This window comes from Anser cygnoides, unplaced genomic scaffold, assembly GCF_040182565.1.
Source record: "Anser cygnoides isolate HZ-2024a breed goose unplaced genomic scaffold, Taihu_goose_T2T_genome scaffold_51_1, whole genome shotgun sequence".
Taxonomy (NCBI): Eukaryota; Metazoa; Chordata; class Aves; order Anseriformes; family Anatidae; genus Anser; species Anser cygnoides.
The window spans coordinates 1,004,325-1,029,979 of NW_027103074.1; the positions used below are offsets into that span (position 1 = coordinate 1,004,325).

The 25,655-nt window shown below is 46.4% G+C and overlaps 1 protein-coding gene across 1 annotated transcript; it reads right to left on the reverse strand.

Moving 5' to 3' along the window:
• On the reverse strand, positions 1–18,182 carry LOC136789491 (uncharacterized). Its single transcript, XM_066989534.1, is given in 3 exon segments — positions 1–1,045; positions 1,048–1,965; positions 17,419–18,182. Coding segments are annotated over 3 exon segments (1,602 nt in total). The 5' UTR covers positions 17,657–18,182; the 3' UTR covers positions 1–599.
• Positions 18,183–25,655: the final 7,473 nt, after the last annotated feature.

Consider the following 25,655-nt stretch of genomic DNA (forward strand, 5'->3'; position numbering starts at 1 on the left):
GCGGCAACTTGCCTTGGTTATATGCAGTAAAGAGTTACATATGCATGAAGTTTCACAATACGCCTATACATACTCATAACCTGTCCCTGCTTCGTATTAAAATTAGTTCCAAGGAGTCATTTCCATAAACTCCTCCCACCTGCGCTTGCGCAGTGTATTCTGGTGGTGGTCGTCGGGGGTCGTGGGGATGAAGATTGATGACTCTTCCTCATCACCGCTAGTTGACCTCTTGTCTCTGCGCAGACTCAGTTGCTTCTTGGATCTTGTCCATCCACAGGACCAGTTTCTACCAGTTTCTTAAGATAGGCTCACTCTCTTATTAAGAGACTGACCTTGGTAAAGGGGCCCAAGGCTTCTTGCTTTAATTAATTTGCACAAGCACCATAGTTAGTAAAGACACTAAGTAGGATCCTAGTTTCATGCCGTCAGCACTCTATCTCTACTTGATAAGATTCCCCTAACTCCCTCTCTCAGTCCCCCCTTTTCTAAAAAGTTAGTAAATTCTTTTACTATTTCTAGGTTCAATATAGTGTTTCTCTATCTAACACTCCTTCAAAGTATCTGTTAGACTCCAGTTTCCGTCTGAGTTGGTTCTTTTTCTACTCGCTGTAGGAGTTTCCCGTACTCTTAAAACACCATAAGATACATCGGATCACTACACAAAGAACCATGAACAAAACCACGACCACGATTACTGTGATAAACAACTGTTTCAACCAGGTTAGGTTTGGCAACCAGGAAGTCAATTTTTCTACCAAGTCTGTAAATCCCCAGGACGTGTCATCCTGAGCTACTGCATGCAAAATTTTATTCCTTTCCCAAATCTTCTCCAGGTCGGTCTCAATCTGTTTTTGTTTGTTAACATATACACAGCAAGTTTGGTTTATGATTGTACACAGTCCTCCCTCCTTGGCTAAAAGCATATCTAATCCCATCCTATTCTGAAGTACTACTTTGTGTAGGGAGGAAATTTCTTCCTGTAATGCCGAAAGAACATCAGCTGTGGTATTTTCAATAATTTCTAATGTGGCTGAGATATTATAGGTTTTTCTATTTCACTTATTCCCAGGGATGGAATCAACCACCTTACAAAACTATGGAATCCCGTGGGTCTCATCACGAGGGGGTTATTCGGAACAGTACGTGTTTGTCTCCATAAGGTCCGGACTATTCCCGGAGGTGGTTTAGTGAATATACCCCCTCGAGGGCTAAGATAGCCCCCAATACAATGACCCTTCCAATTTAAGGGTAAGCTTTTCCTAGCACGCCCATCTCCACATAGGCAATAGAATCCTTTTTGTAGCTTGCAAATTTGCATGAGAGAATTGAGGCTGTGAGATCCTGAGTTCGTATCCTTTTTATCAGCACATATTGTGACACCTACACCATAATCTCTAATTTTAGTAAGATTAAAAGTTCCTACATATTCTGCCATACTACAGTTGTCAGGTTCCTGGGCTAAATAACTAAGTGGACCTATACCTATGCATGAGGTTTTATCATTTAAGCATCTCGTGTATACGTTAACATTTTCGTGTGGGAGTAGTTCAAATCTCTCCCCTAGATGTTCACGATCATCCTTGCCAAATGGACATGTTCCATTTCTTGGGTACGCAAAGGTCAATGTCCAATTCATACTGCGTATGCCCCATACGGGGAATTCTAGGTTGCCTCTAGGCAGCACTGTGCACACCCAACAGTCAGAAAGGTTGAAACTATCACTCACTGCCTGGGTGAGTTTCACATAGGTATTGTGCACCCACTGTTCAGTTTCCTTGACCAATGATACCATTAAGACTGTGAGAAATGTAACCTTCCAGGTTGCACCTGAGTAACCTTCCATGGGGTCTTGGGTGCCTTTTTCACTCTGGTGTGATAGATCCAGGCATTCTGCTCCTTGATTCTTGTCGCTGTGACCTGGAACAGTCCTTCCCGCTGTGGTTTCAAGGTCTTCTCTGCAAGAGACTTTACATACACATAATCTCCAGGTTGTATATTGTGCACTGGTCCATCTAACCCTCTACCCCAAGTCCCACTCACATGCTGTCCAATTTCATCGAGCTGTTTACCTAAGGCCACCATATAGGAGGTCATAATTTCATCCCCAGCTTGCATGGATATCCCTCTTTGTATTCCATAGAGTCATCCATATAAGATTTCAAAGGGGCTTAACCCTTCCTTTGCCCTTGGTATACGCAAAAGGGCTAAAGGAAGAGACTGAGGCCAGACCAAATTTGCATCTTCTCCCAGTTTCACAATTTGCTGTTTGATTAAGTGGTTCATTTTTCTACTTGGCCACTCGACTGAGGGCGATATGAAGTTGCCAGTCTGTACCCAAATGGCGGCTAATTTCTTGTACCACTCTTGAGATAAAGTGTGGTCCCCTGTCAGAGGATATAGTTGCTGGAACTCCAAAATGTGGTATTATTTCTTGTATCTTAATTACCTCCCGAGCCTTGGCTGTTCTAGTTGGGAATGCTTCTGGCCATCCTGAAAAGGTGTCAGTTAATACCGATAAATACTGATACCCCCCTTTTCTTGGGAGTTCAAAAAAATAATTTGCCACTGTTTGGAGCTTGATTACTTTTATACCTGTCTAACAATGGTATACAAATTAGGCCCTATCCATTTTCTATTTAAAAACTCTTATACTACTTCAGCTCCCCAGCATGTTTTATTATGTTCTACAATTACCATTCAATTTAATATGATATCACAATTCTCCCATCATTTATTTACATTAAACCTGCAGGTAACATTTTCCATTTACATCTTAGAATATTATACTTCATTTTCTGAAGCTTTTGTTAATGCCTGATTTTCTGTTCTTGGTACTAGTGCCAAAATTTGACTCTCAGGGGCCCGTTCTGCCACCCCTTTGGCTCCTGCATCAGCCAATCTATTTCCCTCTTCAATATCAGTATCCCCTAGTTGATGTCCTTTAATGTCAACTTTAGTAGGCAGGTATACTGCTTGGAGTAATTTCAGTATCTCTTCTGCATGTTTAATTGAGGAAGATAAAAGTCCTCTCTCTCCTTCCAAATTGCCCTGTGTGCATGCACCACACCAAAGGCATATTTCAAATCTGTCCAAATGTTTGCCAGCTCAAAAGCTCTTATCAAGGCGATGATTTCTGCCTTTTGGGCTGATGTTTGTTACCGCATATCCTGTGAGGCGAAGTCCGTGGCGGACGAAGCTGCTGCCATCTGTATACCAATCCTCCGCATCTTCTAGGGGTGTATCCTTTAGGTCTGGTTAGCTGGAGTATACAGTGTCCATGGTCTTGATGCAATCATGAATGGGTAATCTGGAAACTCTGTTACTAAGGAAAGAGGCTGGGTTCACAGTATTAGTGCCAAAAAACATTTAGTAAACTAATAGTCCATTATACACATTCCTTTTCTTCTTCATACTGCAACAGTGTCCCCTTTTCCCGAAGGGGACTTTCAAGCTTCAAGATCACAGGCTAGTTGTTTCCCGAATATGGTGGGGCTATTCTTGAACCCCTGTGGTTCTTTCTTTCTTTCTAGGCTCACACTCTTATTAAGAGACTGACCTTGGTAAAGGGGCCCAAGGCTTCTTGCTTTAATTAATTTGCACAAGCACCATAGTTAGTAAAGACACTAAGTAGGATCCTAGTTTCATGCCGTCAGCACTCTATCTCTACTTGATAAGATTCCCCTAACTCCCTCTCTCAGTCCCCCCTTTTCTAAAAAGTTAGTAAATTCTCTAAAAGTTAGTAAATTATTATATTCTCCTAACTCCCTCTCTCACCTTCTCCTGCAATGCTCATACCCAAGGGGACTAGAATTGCACAGTTAATACTATTTAAAGCCATAGTTCCACAAGCAGAGACGCGTGACTGACACGACGCGGGGTTTGGATCGGTGGGACTCCCATCAGTTTTTTGGGCCTCGGCCATCACCATTAAGAGACCTACACTGACCCTAACACTTCATCACCCAAAGGCCAACCCCTCAAGTGCACAAATAACCGTATTAATGGATACCGGGGCAGATGTCACAGTAATTGCTCTTCAGGATTGGCCCAAAGGTTGGCCGTTAGATTCCACCACAAAAGGCCTTGTGGGAGTTGGTGGTGTCTCCGATACTTTTCAGAGCCGGTATATGCTTACCATTAAGACTCATGAAGGCTCACTCTATAACATCCGGCCATATGCTGCCCTCATACCTGTCAGTCTCCTGGGGAGGGATGTGATGGGACAGGGTGAGTTCACTCTGAGCTTTCCGGAAAATTTTCAATAGCGGCCATTGACGAGCGACCGCGCATGAGACTCACCTGGAGAACTGATACTCCAGTGTGGGTGAATCAATGGCCGCTTCCTGCGGAAAAGGTCGCTGCTCTCCAAGAACTTGTCCAAGAACAGTTACAATTGGGACACATTACCCCCACAACCAGCCCCTGGAATTCATCTGTGTTTGTTATTAAAAAGAAAAGCAGGAAATGGCGATTACTTCACGATTTACATCAAATAAACAATGCAATGGAGGACATGGGAGCTCCCCAGCCTGGATTACCTTCTCCTGCTATGATCCCTTGAAATTGGAATATAGTAATTATTGATTTAAAGGACTGCTTCTTTACTATTCCACTTACTTCACCCTGCTGATGCTCCTCAATTCGTGTTCTCGGTCCCCAAAATCAGTAAGACCGAACCAATGGATAGGTATCATTGGACTGTGCTGCCTCAAGGGATGAAAAATTCCCCAACAATTTGCCAAACATACGTAGCAGGAGTGCTACGCCCCGTATGCAAGCGATTCCCGCACGTATACATCTATCATTATATGGACGACATATTGCTCTCCAGTCCGACAGAAAACTTAACGCAAGAAGTACTGCCTGCTCTATGGCAGGAGTTCCAGACATGGGGATTACAAATCGTGCCGGAAAAAATTCAAATGGAGGCGCCTTGGAAATATTTAGGCTGGAAGGTACTGCAGCACAGTATTCAACCCCAAAATGTAGCCATTACAATGGAAATTCGCACGCTCAATGATGTCCAGAAGCTTATAGGGAATATAAATTGGATAAGGACGCAATGCGGAATTGACAACCATACACTAGCACCCCTGTTCGAGTTGTTAAAAGGGGACACTGATATTAATGCGCCCTGCCGCCTGACTAATGAAGCCAGGGCAGCACTAAACCGTATAGAGGAGAAGATCTCTGCCCAATAATGCCAGCGGCAAGCAGAAAATTTACCCATTCAGCTCTACATATGCAACCAGAATCCACAACCTTTAGCTATTATTGCGCAATGGGACTCCAATGCAACAGACCCGTTGCTGCTATTAGAATGGGTGTTTCTACCCCACCAACCGACAAAGACGCTTGCCACCCGCATTGAAATGTTTTCAGATTTGATTAGGAAGGGTAGAGAACAAATTATAGAAATGGCCGGAGAAGAGCCAAAATCCATTATCATTCCGATAGTTAAAGACTATCTTGATTGGTGCCTCCAGAATAGCTTAGAGCTACAATCAGCCCTTTCGGGTTTCAAGGGTCAACTTGATATACATCTCCCATCTCATAAAATGCTTACTTTTTATAATAATGTACAGGTTGAGGACAAGCCACTATATTGATGGCACCCAGTCCAAGGACAAACAGTATTCACAGTCGGGTCAGGGAGAACAAGAAAAGCTGTAGTCGTGTGGGAACAAGGAGGCCACTGGCAACATGTGATAGAAACAATACAGGGCTCCCCTCAGATAGTAGAATTACATGCGGTAGCAATGACATTCAAGCAACGGGACCAGGCTCCACTAAATATTGTCTCTGATTCATATTATGCAGTAGGAGTAGCACAACGAATTGAAAGATCTCAGATCAAACACACCCAGAACGAGGCACTATTCTTAAAATTTAAAGAGTTATTATTTCTTGTAGAGCACCGTACCCACCCTTATTGCGTGATCCACATTAGAAGTCATACGACACTCCCGGGATTCTTTACAGAAGGAAATGCCCGGGCCGATCAATTGACTAACATTGCATTCCAAGTCCCAGTGCCAAATACATTGTCCCAGGCTCATTTATCACATCAATTCTTCCACCAGGCTGCAAAGGCATTGTCCAAACAGTTTGCCATCCCCATAGGAGATGCTAAGCTTATAGTACAGACCTGCCCAGATTGTCAAAAATGATCAGGCCCACTGACTACAGTTAATCCTAGGGGCCTCTCTTCTCTTCAGCTTTGGCAAACTGACGTTACTCACATTCCCGAGTTCGGGAGGCTAAAATACGTTCACGTGTCCATAGATTCTTTTTCGCATGCGCGCTGGGCCTCTGCGATGACGGGCGAAACAAGCCGTCATGCACAGGCGCATTTCTGTGCGGCCTTCGCCGCCCTCGGAATCCCTAAAGAAATAAAAACTGATAATGGCCCAGCTTATGCAAGCTGCTCTACGCGACTTTTTTCCCATACCTGGGGTATCACTCACAAGACAGGCATCCCACACTCACCCACAGGACAAGCAATAGTAGAACGTGTTCACCGCACATTAAAGGACTTATTGGCTAAACAGAAAAAGGGGGAGACACAGGAGACCCTGCAGAATAGATTAAACAAAGTGGTATATGTCATGAATCATTTGACACTACCTTTTCAATACAAAGAAATACCACCTATAATTAAGCATTTTAAATCAATGGAATCAGGACTAACATCCATTCCAACAGGAAAAGCAATGGTTATGATGAGAAATCTGGATACTGGGGGGTGGGAAGGACCATATCCCCTAATAACCTGGGAGCGAGGGTACGCTTGTGTTTCCACAGGGCAAGGACCACGATGGGTGCCAGCTCGTGGCATGCGACCATGATTGGGACCATCATCCTCGTCCACCTCTGCAGCTTCGGTGCCTCCTGGGTCTCAGTCCAGCCCAGACTGTGGGTGACCCATTCGGTGATAATCTGGAGCTGATTAATACAGCAGTGCACTAAAGGTTAGATGGGAGGAGGTTCCTGGATCTGGTGGAGCCAATGAAACGACCCATCTACAACATGTCTGGTGGGGAACCCAGCAGATAACAAAGACTGGACTGTCTACTTACTGCAAACGCCCCTAGAGCCACAGGAATTAGATATCCTGAGATGTGTAACAGTAATAGCATGTGTAAGATTTAATTGCTCAAGAAAAAAAAAATAAGGTCAATGCCACACTTGCTCCTTATTGCAATGCATCTCTTTGCTGTCATTATACAAACTATAATAGCATCCTTCCTTGCGCCAGGAGCCGCTCTGCTCGGCTGTGGGATTGACTGTGGAACGGACGCCCCTAGGTGCACCCCGAGCATTTTTTCCTCGGAGGGGTCTCCACTCTCAGCCGCTCACCACGGGAGTAGACAAGGACCTCCTGAAGCTGTGGACAAATTATTTTAAGTGATATTTTCTTGTGGTATGAATGAGAAATGCAAGAGGCCTCTTTGCGTGATTGTGTGATTGTGCTGTGTGAGTAAGAAGCAGCATCGCTGCGAAGCAATATCCCTAGCGCTTAGTGGCTTGTTGACTGATGTAGATTCTAGTAGGCACGCTACTTTACAATTGTAGTTCTGCATGTGATTTTTCACCCTGTTGCTTATTGTACCTTGCTTATTGCAGTGTCTGCGGTGATTGATAGAAAAATCTATAGAAAGTGTTTGGTTGATTGAAAATAAAAAAGGGGGAATTGTGGGAGAAGAATTCGCAGGGAGCTTTGTGCTGTTTTGTGGGAAAGGAATTCGCAGGTGGCTTCATGCTGTTTCACACGTCCCTGAGTTAGAGATAATGAGGAAAACAGCGGTAGAACCAAAAACTTGAGCAAGGACGAGATAAAGTAAATTGGCTACAGTGTTAAAGATGAGCTTTGGGCAGTAGCCAATTGCTGGCTGGCTCGAGGCGCGTCTGAGGGTCTCTAACCAATTGTAAGACAGATTCAGGTGCATGGACAGCGTGTGGGGCTACGGGGAAAATAAATGTAGTGGTGAAAAATGGCAATAAAGGTCCTGCTGTTGAAGAGCCATCAGCTGTCCATGTCGTGCATGCCTTCACCTGAGGCAGGGACTAACTTGTTGGGAAAGGATTTGACAATGAAATTGGGCATTCAAATAGTAAATTGTTAGACTGGAATAATGGTGCTGTTAAAGGGATGCTCTCAGACTCTGAGAGCAAAGATATATTCGTCTTGGAGTGGGAAGACCCTGAAATCGGGCGGAAGCAACAATACAGATGGACAGTTCTACCTCAGGGATTTACAGAGTCACTGAATTTATTTGGGCAAGTTCTAAAACAAATTTTGGAGCAATTCCAACCTTCTCAGGAGGCATTACTGTTACAATATGTGGATGATCTTTTGTTGTCAGGACAGGAGAAAACAGTTGTGAAGGAAGCCACTTACAAGCTATTCAACTTTCTGGGAAAACAAGGCTTGAGAGTATTGGAAAATAAATTACAATATGTAGAAAGAGAAGTCAAGTATTTAAGGCATCTAGTGTCTGAAAGTACCCTCCCCACTGGAAAAGCAGATATTTAGTGGAAAAGAGTTTTTAAGGAATTTAAGGAATTTAGTGGAATATGTTTTTAAGGAATTATGAGCCACAGAGTCCAAAGGAAAATGGATACTTCCTGATGGGAGAGAAATGATGAATAAAGCGCTAATGAGGCAAATATTAACTGTTTTACATCAAGGGAGTCATTGAGGAATTTAAGCAATGTGTGACGCTGTGCTATGGAAATATGTATGTGTCGGAATACACATACTCTGGCTAAACAAGTATGCAGGAGTTGTGTAGTATGTCAAAAGGTAAATAGGAAAATTATCCGCAGTCAGCCCAAAGTGGGGCGAGAACCAGGAATTCAACCCTTCCAAAGTGTGCAGGTAGATTTTACAAACTCCTCAGAGTAGGTAGATTTAAATACTTATTAGTCTTGGTTGATCACTTGTCAGGGTGGGTGGAAGCTTTCCCTTCAGTATCTGCTACTGCGAGCTTGGTAGCTAAGGTAATTCTAGAACAGATAATTCCCAGGAATGGAATTGTTGAAAATATTGACTCTGATCAAGGAACTCACTTTACATTACAAATATTGCGAGGACTAATGTGGATTCTAGGAATTAAATGGGAATTTCACAGTCCTTGGAATCCTTCCTCTTCTGGAAGGGTGGAGAGGATGAACCAGACAGTAAAGAAGCAACTGACTAAGTTCTGGAAACTCGGCTCCCCTGAACAAAGTGTTTACCTTTGGCACTTCTCCAAATTCAAACACCTCCAAGAAAAGATGTGAGAGTTTCACCATATGAAATATTATTTGGATTGCTGTACATGGACAAAGGGAATGAATTACCTCAAAATAAGACAAAAGATGCTTTTCTTAAAAACTATATACTTGGGCTGTCATCCTCTTTGTCATCTCTCAGGACCTGTGGATTGTTAACTCAAACCCCACCCTTGGAAGCCCCGATCCATCCATCCTGAGCAGGAGACTGGGTTCTGATACAGACATGGAGAGAATCGAAGCTACAACCTGAGTGGGACAGACCATTCCAGGTACTCCTGACTACTGAGATGACAGTAAGAACAGCTGAGAAATGGTGGACTCATTGCACTCATTATACCCAGGTGAAGGCATCAGTTGACCCTGAGACCTGAGAGACTGTTTCTATAGGAGAACCTTTAAAATTAAAAATTAGGAGGAGGTGTGAATCGTGGTTGTAAACTAACCTTTAAATTCTCCTTAGGAAAAAATTATGAATACCACATGTAATTGGGGAAAAAGAGTTGGATTACATAGAGTGTTCCCAGGCTATTCTGTTTTTTATAATAATATGTATATCATTCTTCATACTGATGGAAATTCAGGGGGCAATAATACTGACCCTGGGTGTGGAAATGTTACCTGTGAGGTAGGGAATTATCCATACTATACCAAATATGGTAGCTACAGGAATGCTAATATATATAATGCACACCAGATACAACATGGGAATCATCCTGTAACTGGCTGGCCAGTCCTGAACGGCCAGGGGTAATATTGGCTATGTGGTAATAGGGCTAGGAAGGTGTTGCCCCCAGGGTGGAAGGGAGCTTGCACCCTGGGGGCAATAATTCTAAATGGAACTATTACTGAAGACATACAAAGCCAAAGCTCCCTTGGGACCCATAAACACAGAATTAAGAGGAATCCAGCTAGTCCTGTAGTGAAAAGGAACAGGGCATTTCACAGTTTTGTGAGGTGGTTTAACACTTGGTTAAGTGTGAGTGAATTAGAAAAAGCTATTTTGATATCTCAGCTGTAATCAAAGAATTAGAAAACAACACTCTGGATGCCATCTGGGCACTGCATGAGGAGGTGACAAGTCTGTCAAAGATGGTATTCCAGAATCTAATGGTACTGGATTTATTACTGGCGTTTCTACACTGAGTCTGTTTTGCCCATGATGATAGTTGTTGAGTGATCTCCTTGTCTTTATCTCAATCCTTGAGCCCTTTTCATCATATTTTCTCCCCCTTTCCCTTTGAGGAGGGGGAGTGAGAGAGTTGTCGTGGTGGAGCTCAGCTGCCCAACTCTGTAAAACCACCACAAGGTTCCTTCCAACCTCAACTATTCTGTGATACTGTCCCGCACGGCATCCTTTGGGACAAATTGTCCAACTGTGTATTGAAGAGGTTCACACTATGCTGGGTAATGAGCTGGCTCAACTGTAGAGCTCAAAGAGTTGTAGTGGATGGGGCTACATCTGGCTGGCAGCCAGTCACTAGCTGTGTTCCCCAGGTCTCAGTTCTAGAGCCAGTCCTATTCAAAATTTTTATCAATGATCAGGATGCAGGAGTGGAATTCATCCTCAGCAAGTTTTCAGATGATACTAAACTGAGAGGTTCTGTTGACTGCCTGGAGGGACAGGAGGCCTTGCAGAAGGATCTAGATCCATTGGAGCACTGGACAATCATCAGTGGCATGAAGTTCAGCAAAGATAAATCCAGGGTTCTGCACCTGGGATGAAGTAATGCTGGACACAGGCACAGCTTGGGAGACGAGTGCCTAGAGAGCAGCTCAGCTGGTCTCTAGGGGTGATCTGGGGGTGCTGGTCGACAACAGGCTGAACATGAGTCAGCAGTGTGCCCTGGCAGCCAAGAGGGCAAACTGAATTTTGGGATGCATTAAACACATCATAGCCAGCCAGTAAAAAAAGAGGTGATCCTCCCAGTATATTTAGCATTGTTCACAGAGTCATAGAATCATAGAATATCCCGAGTTGGAAGGGACCCACAAGGATCATCAAGTCCAACTCCTGGCTCCACACAGGTCTACCCAGAAATTCAGACCATATGGCTAAGAGCATAGTCCAGACACTTCTTAAACTCCAACAGGCTTGATGCTGTGACTACATCCCTGGGGGGCCTGTTCCAGTGTGCAACCACCCTCTCGGTGAAGAACCTTTTCCTGATATCCAGCCTGAACCTCCCCTGTTGCAGCTTGACTCCATTCCCTTGGGTCCTACCGCTGGTCACCAGAGAGAATAGATCAATGCCTGCCCCTCTGCTCCCTCTCGTGAGGAAGCTTTAAACTGCGATGAGGTCTCCTCTCAGCCTCCTCTTTTCCAGGCCAAACAGACCAAATGACCTCAGCCACTCCTCATACATCTTCCCCTCTAGGCCCTTCATCATCTTTGTAGCCCTAAGGTTGTTGCAACCTCACCTTGAATATTGTGTGCAGTTCTGATCTCCACAATATAAAAAGGATGTTAAGGTCCTTGAAAGTGTCCAGAGGAGGGAAAGAAAGCTGGTAAAAGCACTGGAAGGCATGTCCTATGAGAGAGTCTGAGGACACTTGGGTTGTCTAGTCTGGAGAAGAGAATGCTCAGAGGCAACCTCATTGCTCTCTACAACTTCCCGAGGAAGGGAAGTGGAAAGGGAAGTGCCGATCTCTTATCCCTGGTAACCGATGATAGGTTGCTTTCCTCAGCAACCACCTTGACAGATGGGGCCAAAGTCATTCCCAGGTCTTATGGTTATTTTGGAGAAAGCTTATGGAATGGGAAGATAACTGTTAAGAGAAAGAGAATAGAATCATAGAAGCATAAAATGGTTTGGGTTGGAAGGGACTTTAAAGATCATATAGTTCCATCTCCCCTGCCATGGGCAGGGACACCTTCCACTAAAGCAGGTTGCTCAAAGCTCCATTCAACCTGGCCTTGAACACCTCCAGGGATGCGGCACCCAGAGCTTCTCTGGGCAACCTGTTCCAGTGCCTCACCACCCTCATAGTAAAGAATATCTTCCTTATATCCAACCTAAATCTTCCCTCTTTTAGTTTAAAGCTATTACTCCTTGTCCTTTCACTATATTCCCTGATAAAGAGTTCTTCCAGGCTTTCCTGTAGGCCCCCTTGTAGGTAATGGAAGGCTCCAGTGGAGCCTTCTCTTCTCCAGGCTGAACAACCCCAACTCTCTCAGTCTTTATTCGTAGGAGAGGTGATCCAGCCCCTTGATCATTTTTGTGGCACTCCTCAGGACTTGTTCTAATATGTCCACGTCCTTCTTGTGCTGGGGGCCTCAGAGCTGAATGCAGTACCCCAGATGGAATCTCATGAGAGCAGAGTAGAGAGGCAGAACCACCTCCCTCGACCTGCTGGCCATGCTTCTTTTGATGCAGCCCAGGATACGGTGGCTTTCTGGGCTGGAAGCGCACATTGCCGACTCACGTTGAGCTTCTCATCAACCAACACCCCCAGATCCTTCTCATCAGGGCTGCTTTCAATCCATTCTCTGCCCAGCCTGTATTTGTGTTGGGATTGCCCCAATGCAGATGCAGGACCTTTCACTTGGCCTTGTTGAACTTTATGAGGTTTGCACAGGCACACCTCTCAAGCCTGTCAAGGTCCCTCTAGACAGCTTCCCTTCCCTCCAGCGTGTCGACTCCACCGCACAGCTTGGTGTCATCGGCAAACTTGCCGAGGGTGCACTTGATCCCACTGTCCATGCTGCCGACAAAGTTGTTAAACAGCACCGGTCCCCCCCATACCGACTCCTGAGGAACAACATCGTTACTGATCTGTACTTGGATATTGAACTGTTGACTGTAACTCTTTGAGTGCGACTATCCAACCAATTCCTTACCCGCTGAGTGGTCCATCCATCAAATCCATGTCTGTCCAATTCAGAGACAAGGATATTGTACAGGACAGTGTGAAATGCTTTGTGCAAGTCCATGTCCGTTGCTCTTCCTCTATCCACCAATGCTGTAACCCCATCATAGAAGGCCACCAGATATGTCAGGCATGATTTGCCCTTAGTGAAGCCATGTTGGCCGTCACCAATCACCTCCTTATTTTCAACGTGCTTTAGCATGGTTTCCAGAAGGATCTGCTCCATGATCTTGCCAGGCACAGAGGTGAGACTGACTCACCTGTAGTGTGAGAAAAACCTCAATAATTTTCTCAGACAGGATCTTCTGTGAAGCTATTTTATTCACGATTGCAATGGTGGGTGTCCTGCAAGCAGGAGCGCCCAGCAAAAGTATATCATAACCTTATATCCCCTATTACCCGATGCTTGATTCCTCCCGTTTCCTCATTGGCTGAGTACTACAGGTTCACAAGCTACTCGATGCCTTTCTATACCTTCTTCACAAAATCATTGAAGGAGGGGAGAAGGTGCTCCAGGTTCTAGTGTCTTGGGTCTACATGGCAAGAATTGCTCTAAAATCTGCTCTAAAACATGCCCAAATAAATTTGGTGATTCTGTGAACCCCTGAGGTAAAACAGTCCATCTATATTTTTGTTTCTGACTTGTTTCAGGGTCTTTCCACTCAAAGGCAAATATGTTTCTGCTCACAGGGTCCAGTGGACAGGGTCAAAAGGCATCTTTTAAATCTATCACACTGAACTACTTATGCTCATGTGGGATCTTGCTCATCACAATGTATGGATTTGGAACCACAGGGTGGCGCTTCCGCACTATCTCTGTATTTTTTCTTAGATCCTGTACCAGTTGGTAAGAACCATCAGCCTTTCTTACTGGCAGGAGTGTTAAAAGGAGAGATGCATGGTTCCAATAATTCATCTTTAATCAATTCTCTTATTACTGATTTAAGACCATTTTGTCCCTCAGCTGAAATACGGTATTGCTTCTGCTTTATTGCCTCATATCCTTCCTGTATATCTATCTTTAGGGAGGTAATATTAATTCCTCCTCTATTTCCCTCCTTGACCCAAACTATGAGGTCTACTTCTTTTTCATCATCTTCTGTCAATAACTTCATTGATACCGTTATTCCCACCTGACAACTTAATATTTGAATACCCAATTTCATCATCAAATCCCTCCCCAACAAATTAGTCTCTGCCTCAGGTACATACAGTACTTGCCCAGTGATTGTTTTATCCCCCAGTCTCACTTTGGTATCCCCCAAAAGAGGCACTGTTATCCCCATCCCTTCTACCCCTGTCACCCTTAGGATTTCATCAGTTAATTTATGGGCCAGTGATGATCTATCTGCCCCAGTATCTACTAAAAATACAACTTCTTCTTCAGTAGGTCCCACCACTAAATTTATCAAGGGCTCTCAGTGGGACCAGCTTTCTGAGAAGCCCTGACTCCCCTATTCTGAATTTATAACAGCTGTGGTGACCAGCTTGACCACACTTGAAACATCTTCTTTGTCCCTGTTGTAATTTAGACTGCAACACAGGTAGCTTCCTCTGCTTATCATTCTTTCATCTCTCTTCCTCAACCTTCCACCCTGGGTCCGACTTATCCTGACAATTTCTCCCTTCATCTCCAATCCTCTGCTTCATTACCTGATTCACTGTGGATATCATTAGTTTCACTCTCTGTCTTTCCTTCTCCTCTCCCCTCCTGACATAAACCTTCAGGGCCTCCCGCAGGAGGGTCTCTAGTGGCTGTTCACTCCATCCTTCCATCTTCTGGAGCTTTTTCTGTATGTCCAACCAGGTTTTAGTCACAAAGTGTACTTTCAAAAGCCCTTGGGCTAGAGGGTCCTCAGGAATCATCCCCGAGTACTTCCTCATTCCATCCCTCAGTCTTTGCAGAAAGTCATTAGGGAATTCATCCTTTTGTTGTCAGATTTCAAATGCTTCAGTAAAATTCTGGGACTTTGTTACTGCTTCCCTAATCCCCATTATTATGTCCCTTAAGTCTCTCATATCGGCAAGTGGATATTTCTGCTCTACTGGAATTGCTCCTGGTCCGGGGCGGGGAGGGGTGGTTAGGTGCACTCTTAATTAATCCCCACTCTTCTCCAGTGAATAACATACTCAGGATTGAAATCATCTCTCCCCAGGGATATAAATTAGGCCCTAGAAACTGATCTAAGTGTTCCTCTAGTCCTATGGAGTCTTCAATTAAAGGTTTAATTTCCTTCTTAAAACTCCTAACCTCTCCACTGGTGATGGGGGGGGGGTCACACAACCTATTTCATATAATCATAGAATCATAGAATCATAGAATGGCTTGGGTTGGAAGGGACCTTAAAGATCATCTGGTTCCAACCATCCTGCCATAGGCAGGGATGCTGCCCACTAGATCAGGTTGCTCAGGGCCTCATCCAGCCTGGTCTTGAATACCTCCAGGGATGGGTGTACTGGGTCGGGCTGGGATGTTAACTTTCCCTGCAGCAGCCCATACAGTGCTGTGCTCTGCACTCGTACCTAAAACAGCAATGGTATCACACCAGTGTTGTGTCTGCTGCTGAGCAGTGCTGGCACAGCATCAGGACTCTCTCTAACCCCCCTAGGGGGTGGGCAAAAATGTGAGAAAAGAAACATCACCAGGGCAGCTGACCTAAACCAACCAAAGGGATATTCCATACCATATGATGTCACACTCAGCAATAAAAGGTGGAAAAAGGAGGAAGAGGGGAGGGGTGGGTTCTCGTTGTGAAAACGTCCGTCCTCCTCCCGAACACCGGCTACGTGCATTGAGGCCGTGCTTCAAGGACGTCGTCAAGCATAGCTCATTTGTGGGAAGCAGAGAGTAATTTCTTTCCTCTGCACTTTCACATAGCCTTTACTTGTTTTGTTTAGTTTTCCCTTTTCCCCCTCCCTTTTCCCCTTTCCTTTTTTTTTTCCCCTTTAGTTAAATTGTTAATTGTTTAGTTAAATTGTTTAGTTAAATTGTTTAATTAATAATAATCTTTCCTTAATAATTATTTTTTCCCTTTAATTAAATTACCCTTATCTCAACCCGTGAGTTGTTCTTTCCTTTACTTCTTCCCCTCCTCATCTAAGGAGGGGGAGTGAGAGAGCGGTTGTGGTGTTCAGCTGCCTAGCACGGTAAAACCACCACAGTCCTTTTTGGCGCCCAACGTGGGGCTCGAAGGGTTGAGATAACAGTAGAATTGATTAAAACGCTTACAACTAACACACTTACTTGCTAGTCACCATGTTCAGTGTCCTGTTAATATTGGCGTGTTTGATCATGTGTCGTGCAATCCATGTCATGTTCTCCTTTCTCCTCTATATCCGATCCGAGAATGTGCTACTATCTGTTTTTTTTTTTAATTCACTGTGCTGCCAAGCACTGGCCTTGAGTTTAATCTGGCATTCAGGCTCTGCACTGCTATCATTTGGGTCTCATGGAAACTATCTTTTAGAGAATATTCAGAATTACACTGCCTTCCTTTCCTCATCTGGAAGTCAGTTTATGAATAATATCAGGAATGGTACCTCCTCCTTCTTTCACAGCGGGCTAATTACAACGCTTTCTGAGTATTTTGAATATCCATGTGTAACCCATATATTGCTATTTCTAATTCTGAATAACGGGTTTCCTCTTCTCTCTAAGATTATTCGATTGTTTAGAAAGCTTACCCGGGAATCTGTCCCGAAAAAGTTTTGTGGCAGGTGGCAAGGTGTGTGGGAGGATATCGGCAGGTACCTGTCACGGGTGTCTCCTCCAATAGTTTTGAACTTCACCCCTGAACAAGTGCAAAATCCTAAAAACCTGATAGAATGTTTGAGAGTCGTATGCCCTGACCCTGATAATGCCAGAGAACGACAGCTTGCAGCATTGTGCTGGGTCCTGGCTTACGCATATCAAACACTGTTTAACATCATCCAGCACCTTGAAGAGAGGGAGGAAGTATCTGAATCTGATGACCAGATAACACATGCTGTGGCTGACCCAGAGGACCAACCGACTATGGTATCAGTCACCCCCATAGTCAAGTCAAAACAATGGAAACAGAAGTCAGCTCGTTTAGTAAGGGAAGAAGCCTCTCCTAAGAAGGAGGGAGAAGGGGAGAAGGCAGGCACCTCTAAAGCAGAGCCATCACAAAAACAGCAGGAAGAAGAGATGGAAATCATAAAGGAATCAGAAACCACTCGATCCCTATCCCTGAGTGAGTTGCGAGAAATACGAAAGGATTATGGTCGACACCCAGGTGAACACATCCTCACCTGGCTGCTTCGATGCTGGGATGCTGGGGCCAATAGCCAAAAATGAGAAGGCAATGAAGCCAAGCAGCTGGGATCCCTCTCTAGAGAAATGGTAATTGACAAAGGAATTGGGAGAGGGACACAGGTTCTCAGCCTCTGGAGGCGACTCCTGGCAGCTGTGAAATAAAGGTATCCCCATAACGAAGATATTGTATATCAAGTAGGCAAGTGGGCCACTATGGATGAAGGTCTCCAACATCTGCGGGAATTAGCTGTGCTGGAGATGATTTATAGTGATTTGGACAATGCCCAGACACCTCAAGATCCCGATGAAGTCCAGTGCACAACATCCATGTGGCGTAAATTGGTGCGGAATGCACCATCATCACATGCCAGTACACTGTCAGGAATTCATTGGGATGAGGGGATGGGACCAACAGTGTATAATCTGTCCTGCCATCTTCAAAAATATGAAGACAACCTCTCTGCTCCGCTACGGGCCTGTGTCTCAGCTGTGGAGAAACTGTCTGAAAGACTTGACCACCTCGTAGAACGAGCATATCCCTCCTCACCCAGATGGAGTGATATTTCAGCCACTAAGAATCAGTATTTTCCTGCTCGAGAGAGAGTACCCAAGACGCACACCACATGGCACCTTGTGGTTTTATCTGCGTGACCACGGGGAAGATATGAGGAAATGGGATGGTGTACCTACTTCAACCCTAATTGCTCGGGTACGTGAACTGAAAGGAAATGCAGCAGCAAGAAGAGGGGCTCCTAAGAAAAATGCTACTCCTGTTGGGCAGTTCCACAGAGGCAGTAGAAGGGCTGATGTTATTCTTGACCCTGATGAAGGGACCTCTGCTTCACATTTGCAAGAATTAAGTGGCAGATACTCCAACCAGGACTAGAGGGGCCCTGCCTCTGGCCAGGTAGAGGAGAGGGATAACCGGATTTATTGGACTGTGTGGATCCGATGGCCTGGCATATTGGAACCACAAGAATACAAAGCTTTAGTGGACACTGGCACACAATGTACCTTAATGCCATCAGGCTACCAAGGGACAGAACCCATCTGTATCTCTGGAGTGACAGGGGGATCCCAGCAATTAACTGTATTGGAAGCTGAAGTGAGTCTAACTGGGAATGAGTGGCAAAAGCATCCCATTGTGACTGGCCCTGAGGCTCCATGCATCCTTGGCATAGACTACCTCAGGAGAGGGTACTTCAAGGATTCAAAAGGGTACCGGTGGGCTTTTGGCATAGCTGCTTTGAGCGCAGAGAAGATTAGGCAGCTGTCTACCCTTCCTGGTCTCTCAGAAGACCCTTCCATTGTAGGATTGCTGAAGGTCGAAGAACAGCAAGTACCAATCGCTACCACAGCGGTGCACTGATGGCAATATCGCACCAACTGGGACTCCCTGATTCCCATCCATGAGTTGGTTCATCGGCTGAAGAGTCAAGGAGTGATCAGCAAGACTCACTCACCCTTTAATAGTCCTATATGGCCAGTGCGAAAGTCTAATGGTGAGTGGAGGCTAACGGTGGACTATTGCGGCCTGAACGAAGTCACACCACCACTGAGTGCTGCAGTGCCGGACATGCTAGAACTTCAGTACGAACTGGAATCAATGGCAGCCAAGTGGTACGCCACAATTGATATCGCTAATGCATTTTTCTCCATCCCTCTGGCAGCAGCATGCAGGCCGCAGTTTGCTTTCACTTGGAGGGGCATCCAACACACCTGGAATCGACTGCCCCAGGGGTGGAAACACAGCCCTACCATTTGCCATGGACTGATCCAGTCTGCACTGGAACAAGGGGGAGCTCCTGAACATCTGCAGTACATTGATGACATCCTCGTGTGGGGCAACACAGCAGAAGAAGTTTTTGAGAAAGGGAAGAAAGTAATCCAAATTCTCCTGAAAGCTGATTTTGCCATTAAACAGAGTAAGGTCAAGGGACCTGCACAGGAAATCCAATTCTTGGGGGTAAAATGTCAGGATGGACGTCGCCATATTCCGATGGATGTGATCAATAAAATAACAGCAATGTCTCCACCAACTAGCAAAAAAAGAAACGCAAGCTTTCCTAGGCCTTGTGGGATTCTGGAGAATGCATGTTCCAGGCTATAGTCAGCTTGTGAGTCCTCTATATCAAGTGACTTGAAAGATGAACTGTTTCGAGTGGGGCAGCGAGCAACAACTGGCCTTTGAACAAATCAAATAAGAAATAGCTCGTGCAGTAGCCCTTGGGCCTGTCCGTACCGGACTAGCTGTGCAAAACATACTTTCCACTGTGGTCAGGAAGCATGGCCTCACCTGGAGCCTCTGGCAGAAAACCCCAGGAGAAACTCGAGGTCGACCTCTGGGGTTCTGGAGCCGGGGCTATTGAGGATCAGAAGCCAATTACACCCCAACTGAAAAGGAGATACTCATGGCATATGAGGGTGTTCGAGCTGCTTCAGAAGTTGTTGGTACAGAAGCACAGCTCCTCTTGGCACCACGGCTACCTGTGTTACATTGGATGTTCAAAGGGAAAATTCCCACTACACACCAAGCAGCCGACGCTACATGGAGTAAGTGGGTAGCGTTAATTACACAGCGGGCTCGAATGGGAAAACCTAATCACCCAGGAATCCTGGAAGAGATCATGGACTGGCCGGAAGGCAGAGATTTCGGAGTGCCGACAGAAGAGGTAACCCGTGCTGAAGAGGCACCACCATATAATGAATTGCCAGAAGACAGAAAGCAGTATGTGTTGTTCACTGACGGATCCCGCCGTGTGGTAGGGAGCCATCGGAAATGGAAAGCTGCTGTGTGGAGTCCCACACGAGGAGTCGTGGCTGCCATGGAAGGGGAAGGCGAGTCACAGATTCACAGATTCACAGATTTCTCTAGGTTGGAAGAGACCTCAAGATCATCGAGTCCAACCTCCGACCTAACACTAAGTACTCCACTAAACCATATCCCTAAGCTCTACATCTAAACGTCTTTTAAAGACCTCCAGGGATGGTGACTCCACCACCTCCCTGGGCAGCCCGTTCCAATGCTTAATAACCCGTTCGGTAAAGAAGTACTTCCTAACATCCAACCTAAAACTCCCCTGTCACAACTTTAGCCCATTCCCCCTCGTCCTGTCACTAGGCACGTGGGAGAATAGACCAACCCCCACCTCTCTACAGCCTCCTTTCAGGTAACTGTAGAGAGCGATGAGGTCGCCCCTGAGCCTCCTCTTCTCCAGGCTGAACAAGCCCAGCTCCCTCAGCCGCTCCTCGTAAGACTTGTTCTCCAGACCCCTCACCAGCTTGGTCGCCCTTCTCTGGACTCGCTCGAGCACGTCCATGTCCTTCCTGTAGCGAGGGGCCCAGAACTGAACACAGTACTCGAGGTGCGGCCTCACCAGAGCCGAGTACAGGGGCACAATCACTTCCCTCGACCTGCTGGCCACACTGCTTCTTATACAGGCCAGGATGCCGTTGGCCTTCTTGGCCACCTGAGCACACTGCTGGCTCATATTCAGCCGACTATCCACCAATACTCCCAGGTCCTTCTCGGCCAGGCAGCTTTCCAGCCACTCATCTCCCAGCCTGTAGCTCTGCTTGGGGTTGTTGCAGCCCAGGTGCAGGACCCGGCACTTGGCCTTGTTGAACTTCATGCAGTTGACCTCAGCCCATCGCTCCAGCCTATCCAGATCCTCCTGCAGAGCCTTCCTGCCCTGTCGAGTCAGTATGCAGAAGTGAAAGCCATACAACTGTCCCTAGAGATTGCCGAAAGAGAAAAATGGCCAGTACTGTATCTCTACACTGATTCATGGATGGTGGCAAATGCTCTGTGGGGGTGGCTGCAGCAATGGAAACAGAGCAACTGGCAGCACAGAAGTAAACCTATCTGGGCTGCTACCCTGTGGCAAGATATTGCAGCTCGGGTAGAAAACCTGGATGTAAAAGTGCGTCGTGTAGATGCCCACATGCCCAAGAGCCGCGCAACTGAAGAACATCAGAACAACGAAGAAGTGGATCGAGCTTCAAAAATTGAAGTGGCTCAGGTGGACCTGGACTGGGGACGTAAGGGTGAGCTGTTTGTAGCTCAATGGGCCCATGAAACATCAGGACATCAGGGGAGGGATGCCACATACAGATGGGCTCGTGATCGAGGGGTAGACTTGACCATTGAGGCCATCACACAGGTTACCCATGAGTGTGCGACCTGTGCTGCAATTAAGAGAGCCATGAAGGTAAAATCTCCCTGGAACAGGAGGAGGTGGCTAGGGTTTCAATATGGCAAATTGACTATATCGGACCACTCCCACAAACCCGCTAAGGTAAACGGCACATACTCACCATGGTAGAAGCAACTACTGGGTGGCTGGAAACATACCCCGTAAACCATTCCACGGCCCGAAACACTATCTTGGGCCTAGAAAGGCAAGTGCTGTGGTGTCATGGTACACCAGAGAGAACTGAGTCTGACAATGGGAGTCATTTTCAAAACAATTTGGTCACCTCCTGGGCCAAGAGGCATGGCATTGAGTGGCTGTATCACATCCCTTATCACCCACAAGCCTCTGGGAAGGCTGAGAGGTAGAAAGGACTGTTAAAGACTATGTTACAAGCATTGGGAGCTGGGACATGGAAACAATGGGACATAAATCTACCAGAAGCCACTTGGCTAGTTAACAACAGGGGGTCTGACAGCCGTGCTGGTCCTGCCGAAAAAAAACCCCTACACACGGTGAAAGGAGCTAAAGTCCCCGTAGTGCATGTAGGGAAGTGGATGGGGAAGGCAGTGTGGGTTGCTCCTGCCTCGGGAAAAGGCAAACCCACTCATGGGATTGTCTTCGCCCAAGGACCGGGGTATACCTGGTGGGTCATGCAAAAGAATGGGGATATCAAGTGCATGCCTCAAGGAGATTTAACCTTGAGCGAAAACTAATCTGTAATCTAAGTTATATGTTGTAGGAAGACGCTGCAGGATCAACGACAGGTCAACTTCGCAAGGAACCGGACAAGTGCAACAAGGACTTGAGCTAAGCTGGTGCTGGCGTCCAGACATCCAACTCCGCCTGCTCTGAGTGACCACTTTGGCAGATGAAGACCAAATAGTCAACAGTTCTTATGAACATTTTCCGAGAAAGACCTATAGAATGAAAAGACATTTCAGTGTGGCCAGGAGGTCTAGGGAAGTGATTGTCCCCCTTTACTCGGCTCTGGTGAGGCCACACCTCGAGTACTGTGTTCAGTTTTGGGCCCCTCGCTACAAGAAGGACATGGAGGTGCTCGAGCGAGTCCAGAGAAGGGCAACGAAGCTGGTGAGGGGTCTGGAGAGCAAGTCTTACGAGGAGCGGCTGAGGGAGCTGGGATTGTTCAGCCTGGAGAAGAGGAGGCTCAGGGGTGACCTTATCACGCTGTACAATTACCTTAAAGGAGGCTGCAGCGAGGTGGGGATTGGTCTATCCTCCCACGTGCCTGGTGACAGGACGAGGGGGAATGGGCTAAAGTTGCACCAGGGGAGGTTTAGGTTGGATGTTAGGAAGAACTTCTTTACTGAAAGGGTTGTTAGGCATTGGAATGGGCTGCCCAGGGAAGTGGTTGCGTCACCTTCCCTGGAGGTCTTTAAGAGACGTTTAGATGTTGAACTTAGTGATATGGTTTAGTGTAGGACTTGTTAGTGTTAGGTCAGAGGTTGGACTAGGTGATCTTGGAGGTCTTTTCCAACCTAGACGATTCTGTGATTCTGTGACATACCTACCCATCTCCGGTCTTCTAGAAGGGCAAGAAGGAGGATCCGGGAAACTACAGGCCAGTCAGTCTCACCTCTGTCCCTGGAAAGGTGTTGGAACAGCTTGTTCTGGATGCCATCTCCAAGCAATTGGAAGAGAAGAAGGTTATGAGGAGTAATCAGCATGGATTCACCAAGGGGAAGTCATGCTCGACCAACCTCATTGCCTTCTAGGATGGCATCACCAGCTGGGTAGATAGGGGGAGAGCAGTGGATGTCATCTACCTTGACTTTAGCAAGGCCTTTGATACTGTCTCCCACGACATCCTGCTAGCAAAGCTGAGAAAGTGTGGGATGGAGATGAGTGGACAGTAAGGTGGGTTGAGAACTGGCTGACTGGCCGAGCTCAGAGGGTGGTGATCGGCGGCGCAGAGTCCGGCTGGAGACCTGTGACTAGCGGTGTTCCCCAGGGGTCGATGCTGGGTCCGGTCTTGTTCAACATCTTCATCAACGACCTTGATGAGGGAATAGTGTCCGCCCTCAGCAAGTACGCCGATGACACAAAGCTGGGAGGAGTGGCCGACACGCCAAAGGCTGTGCTGCCATTCAGCGAGACCCGGGCAGGCTGGAGAGATGGGCAGGAAGAAACCAAATGAGGTTTAATAAGAGCAAGTGTAGAGTCCTGCACCTGGGAAGGAGCAACCGGATGTATCAGTACAGGCTGGGGGACGACCTGCTGGAGAGGAGCTCTGAGGAGAAGGACCTGGGGGTCCTGGTAGATGACAGGTTGACCATGAGCCAGCAGTGTGCCCTGGTGGCCAAGAGGGCCAATGGGATCCTGGCGTGCATTAAAAGGAGTGTGGCCAGCAGGTCAAGGGAGGTGATCCTCCCCCTCTACTCTGCCCTGGTCAGGCCTCACCTGGAGTACTGTGTCCAGTTCTGGGCTCCCCGGTACGAAAAAGACAGGGATCTCCTGGAAAGAGTCCAGCGGAGGGCCACAAAGATGATACGGGGCCTGGAGCATCTTCCCTATGAAGAAAGGCTGAAAGATCTGTTCAGCCTGGAGAAAATTGTATGTTAACATCAAGGACAGGTCGACCCCAAAGATAAGGGAGTAAAAGACTGTATGCTTAGGTAAGGGAACCAGCAAGAACTGGCTTGACTGCTGAAGTCTGTCCAAGACAGGAAAGGCCAGAAGATTAGCAGCGGGGAAGACTTCTGGCCTTCATCAAAAGACCACCAGAGTACGCAAGACGACCACCCGAGGACTCCAGTACACATGCGAATAGGGGCGGGAACCTATGTTAATTATTCTTCGGAGACCTGATGAATACGCAAGAGACTTACGGGAAATGAGATGAATATGTATATATCCCACTAATATACTGGCACACTGCCAGTAACCCTTGGTGTGTGTGTTAGGCGGAGCGATCCCCCCCCACACCCGGCGCCGTAATAAAGAATACCTGCTTAATAACTTTGGTTATTGAATTTTTACTGCGTCAATTTGGTGACCTAGATGGGACCCTCTGTTTAGCTGTGGGAGCCGCTGAGATGTGGGACTCTCTAGGTGCGCCCTGGGAAATTCTTGGAGGTACTCCTCGCCTCAGCTGGCTCACCGCAGGGACAGACAAGGGCCATCTTTTGCAAAGGTATTCTTTTTGGAATTTTGTTTGATTGGAATACCGTTGCTTTGGAAGGTACCTGTAAAGCGCAGAAGACGTTCTACGTTGGGTGCTGTACTACTAGTCACTTGAAGTACATGTGATTAATGGGTGTCACATTAAGGGGTGTAGCCAATTAATCGTTACGGGTCTGGTCAGATTCAGGGTACTGAACTATCACGGTCACAGATTCGCCAATAACGTATTAACTGATATGGGTCCGGTCGGATTCAGAGTACTGAACTATCATGGTCACGGATTCACCAACAACGTAACATGCCCTTACTCTAGTCGCGTTCACTGAGAACTATCACGGCTAGGAACAGTGCAATTAAGTGCAATTTATTACAGCAACAGGTACACAGGTTCTTTGGATTGCTGGTGATAAATTCACTGTCTGCAAAAGCAAGCTAGCATGCATGAAATACACAGGTGCACAGCCTGGAAATCAACGCGTAAAAAGGCACAAAGACTTTATAGAGAGTTCTAAGTTTCCGCGGAGACACCTGGTATAACCAAGTGTTCAAATCTCACCCAAAGGCATCTGAATGGGGGGGGGAAGAGAGGCTCAGCCTGTTGACTGATCCCAGAAGTCAGGAGGTCCTCGTGATGGTATATTCCCTCATGATGGTATCTCCCCTGACGATGGTATCTTCCCTAACATCCCCTCTCTCTTAAGACAATTTATATTATTTTCTATCTTTTAGGTGGAACTTAAGTGACTCTAGTCAAGCATATCTTAGTTATGACTGATGAAAAGTTTTCTCGCCTTCGTTTAAAGGTATAGGCTCTGAGAAATTCAGAGCGCGTGCTCAGTGAGGGGTGGTCGCACCTTGGAGGCGGGTAGCTTTTGGGATGGAGGTGTGTTTTGGTA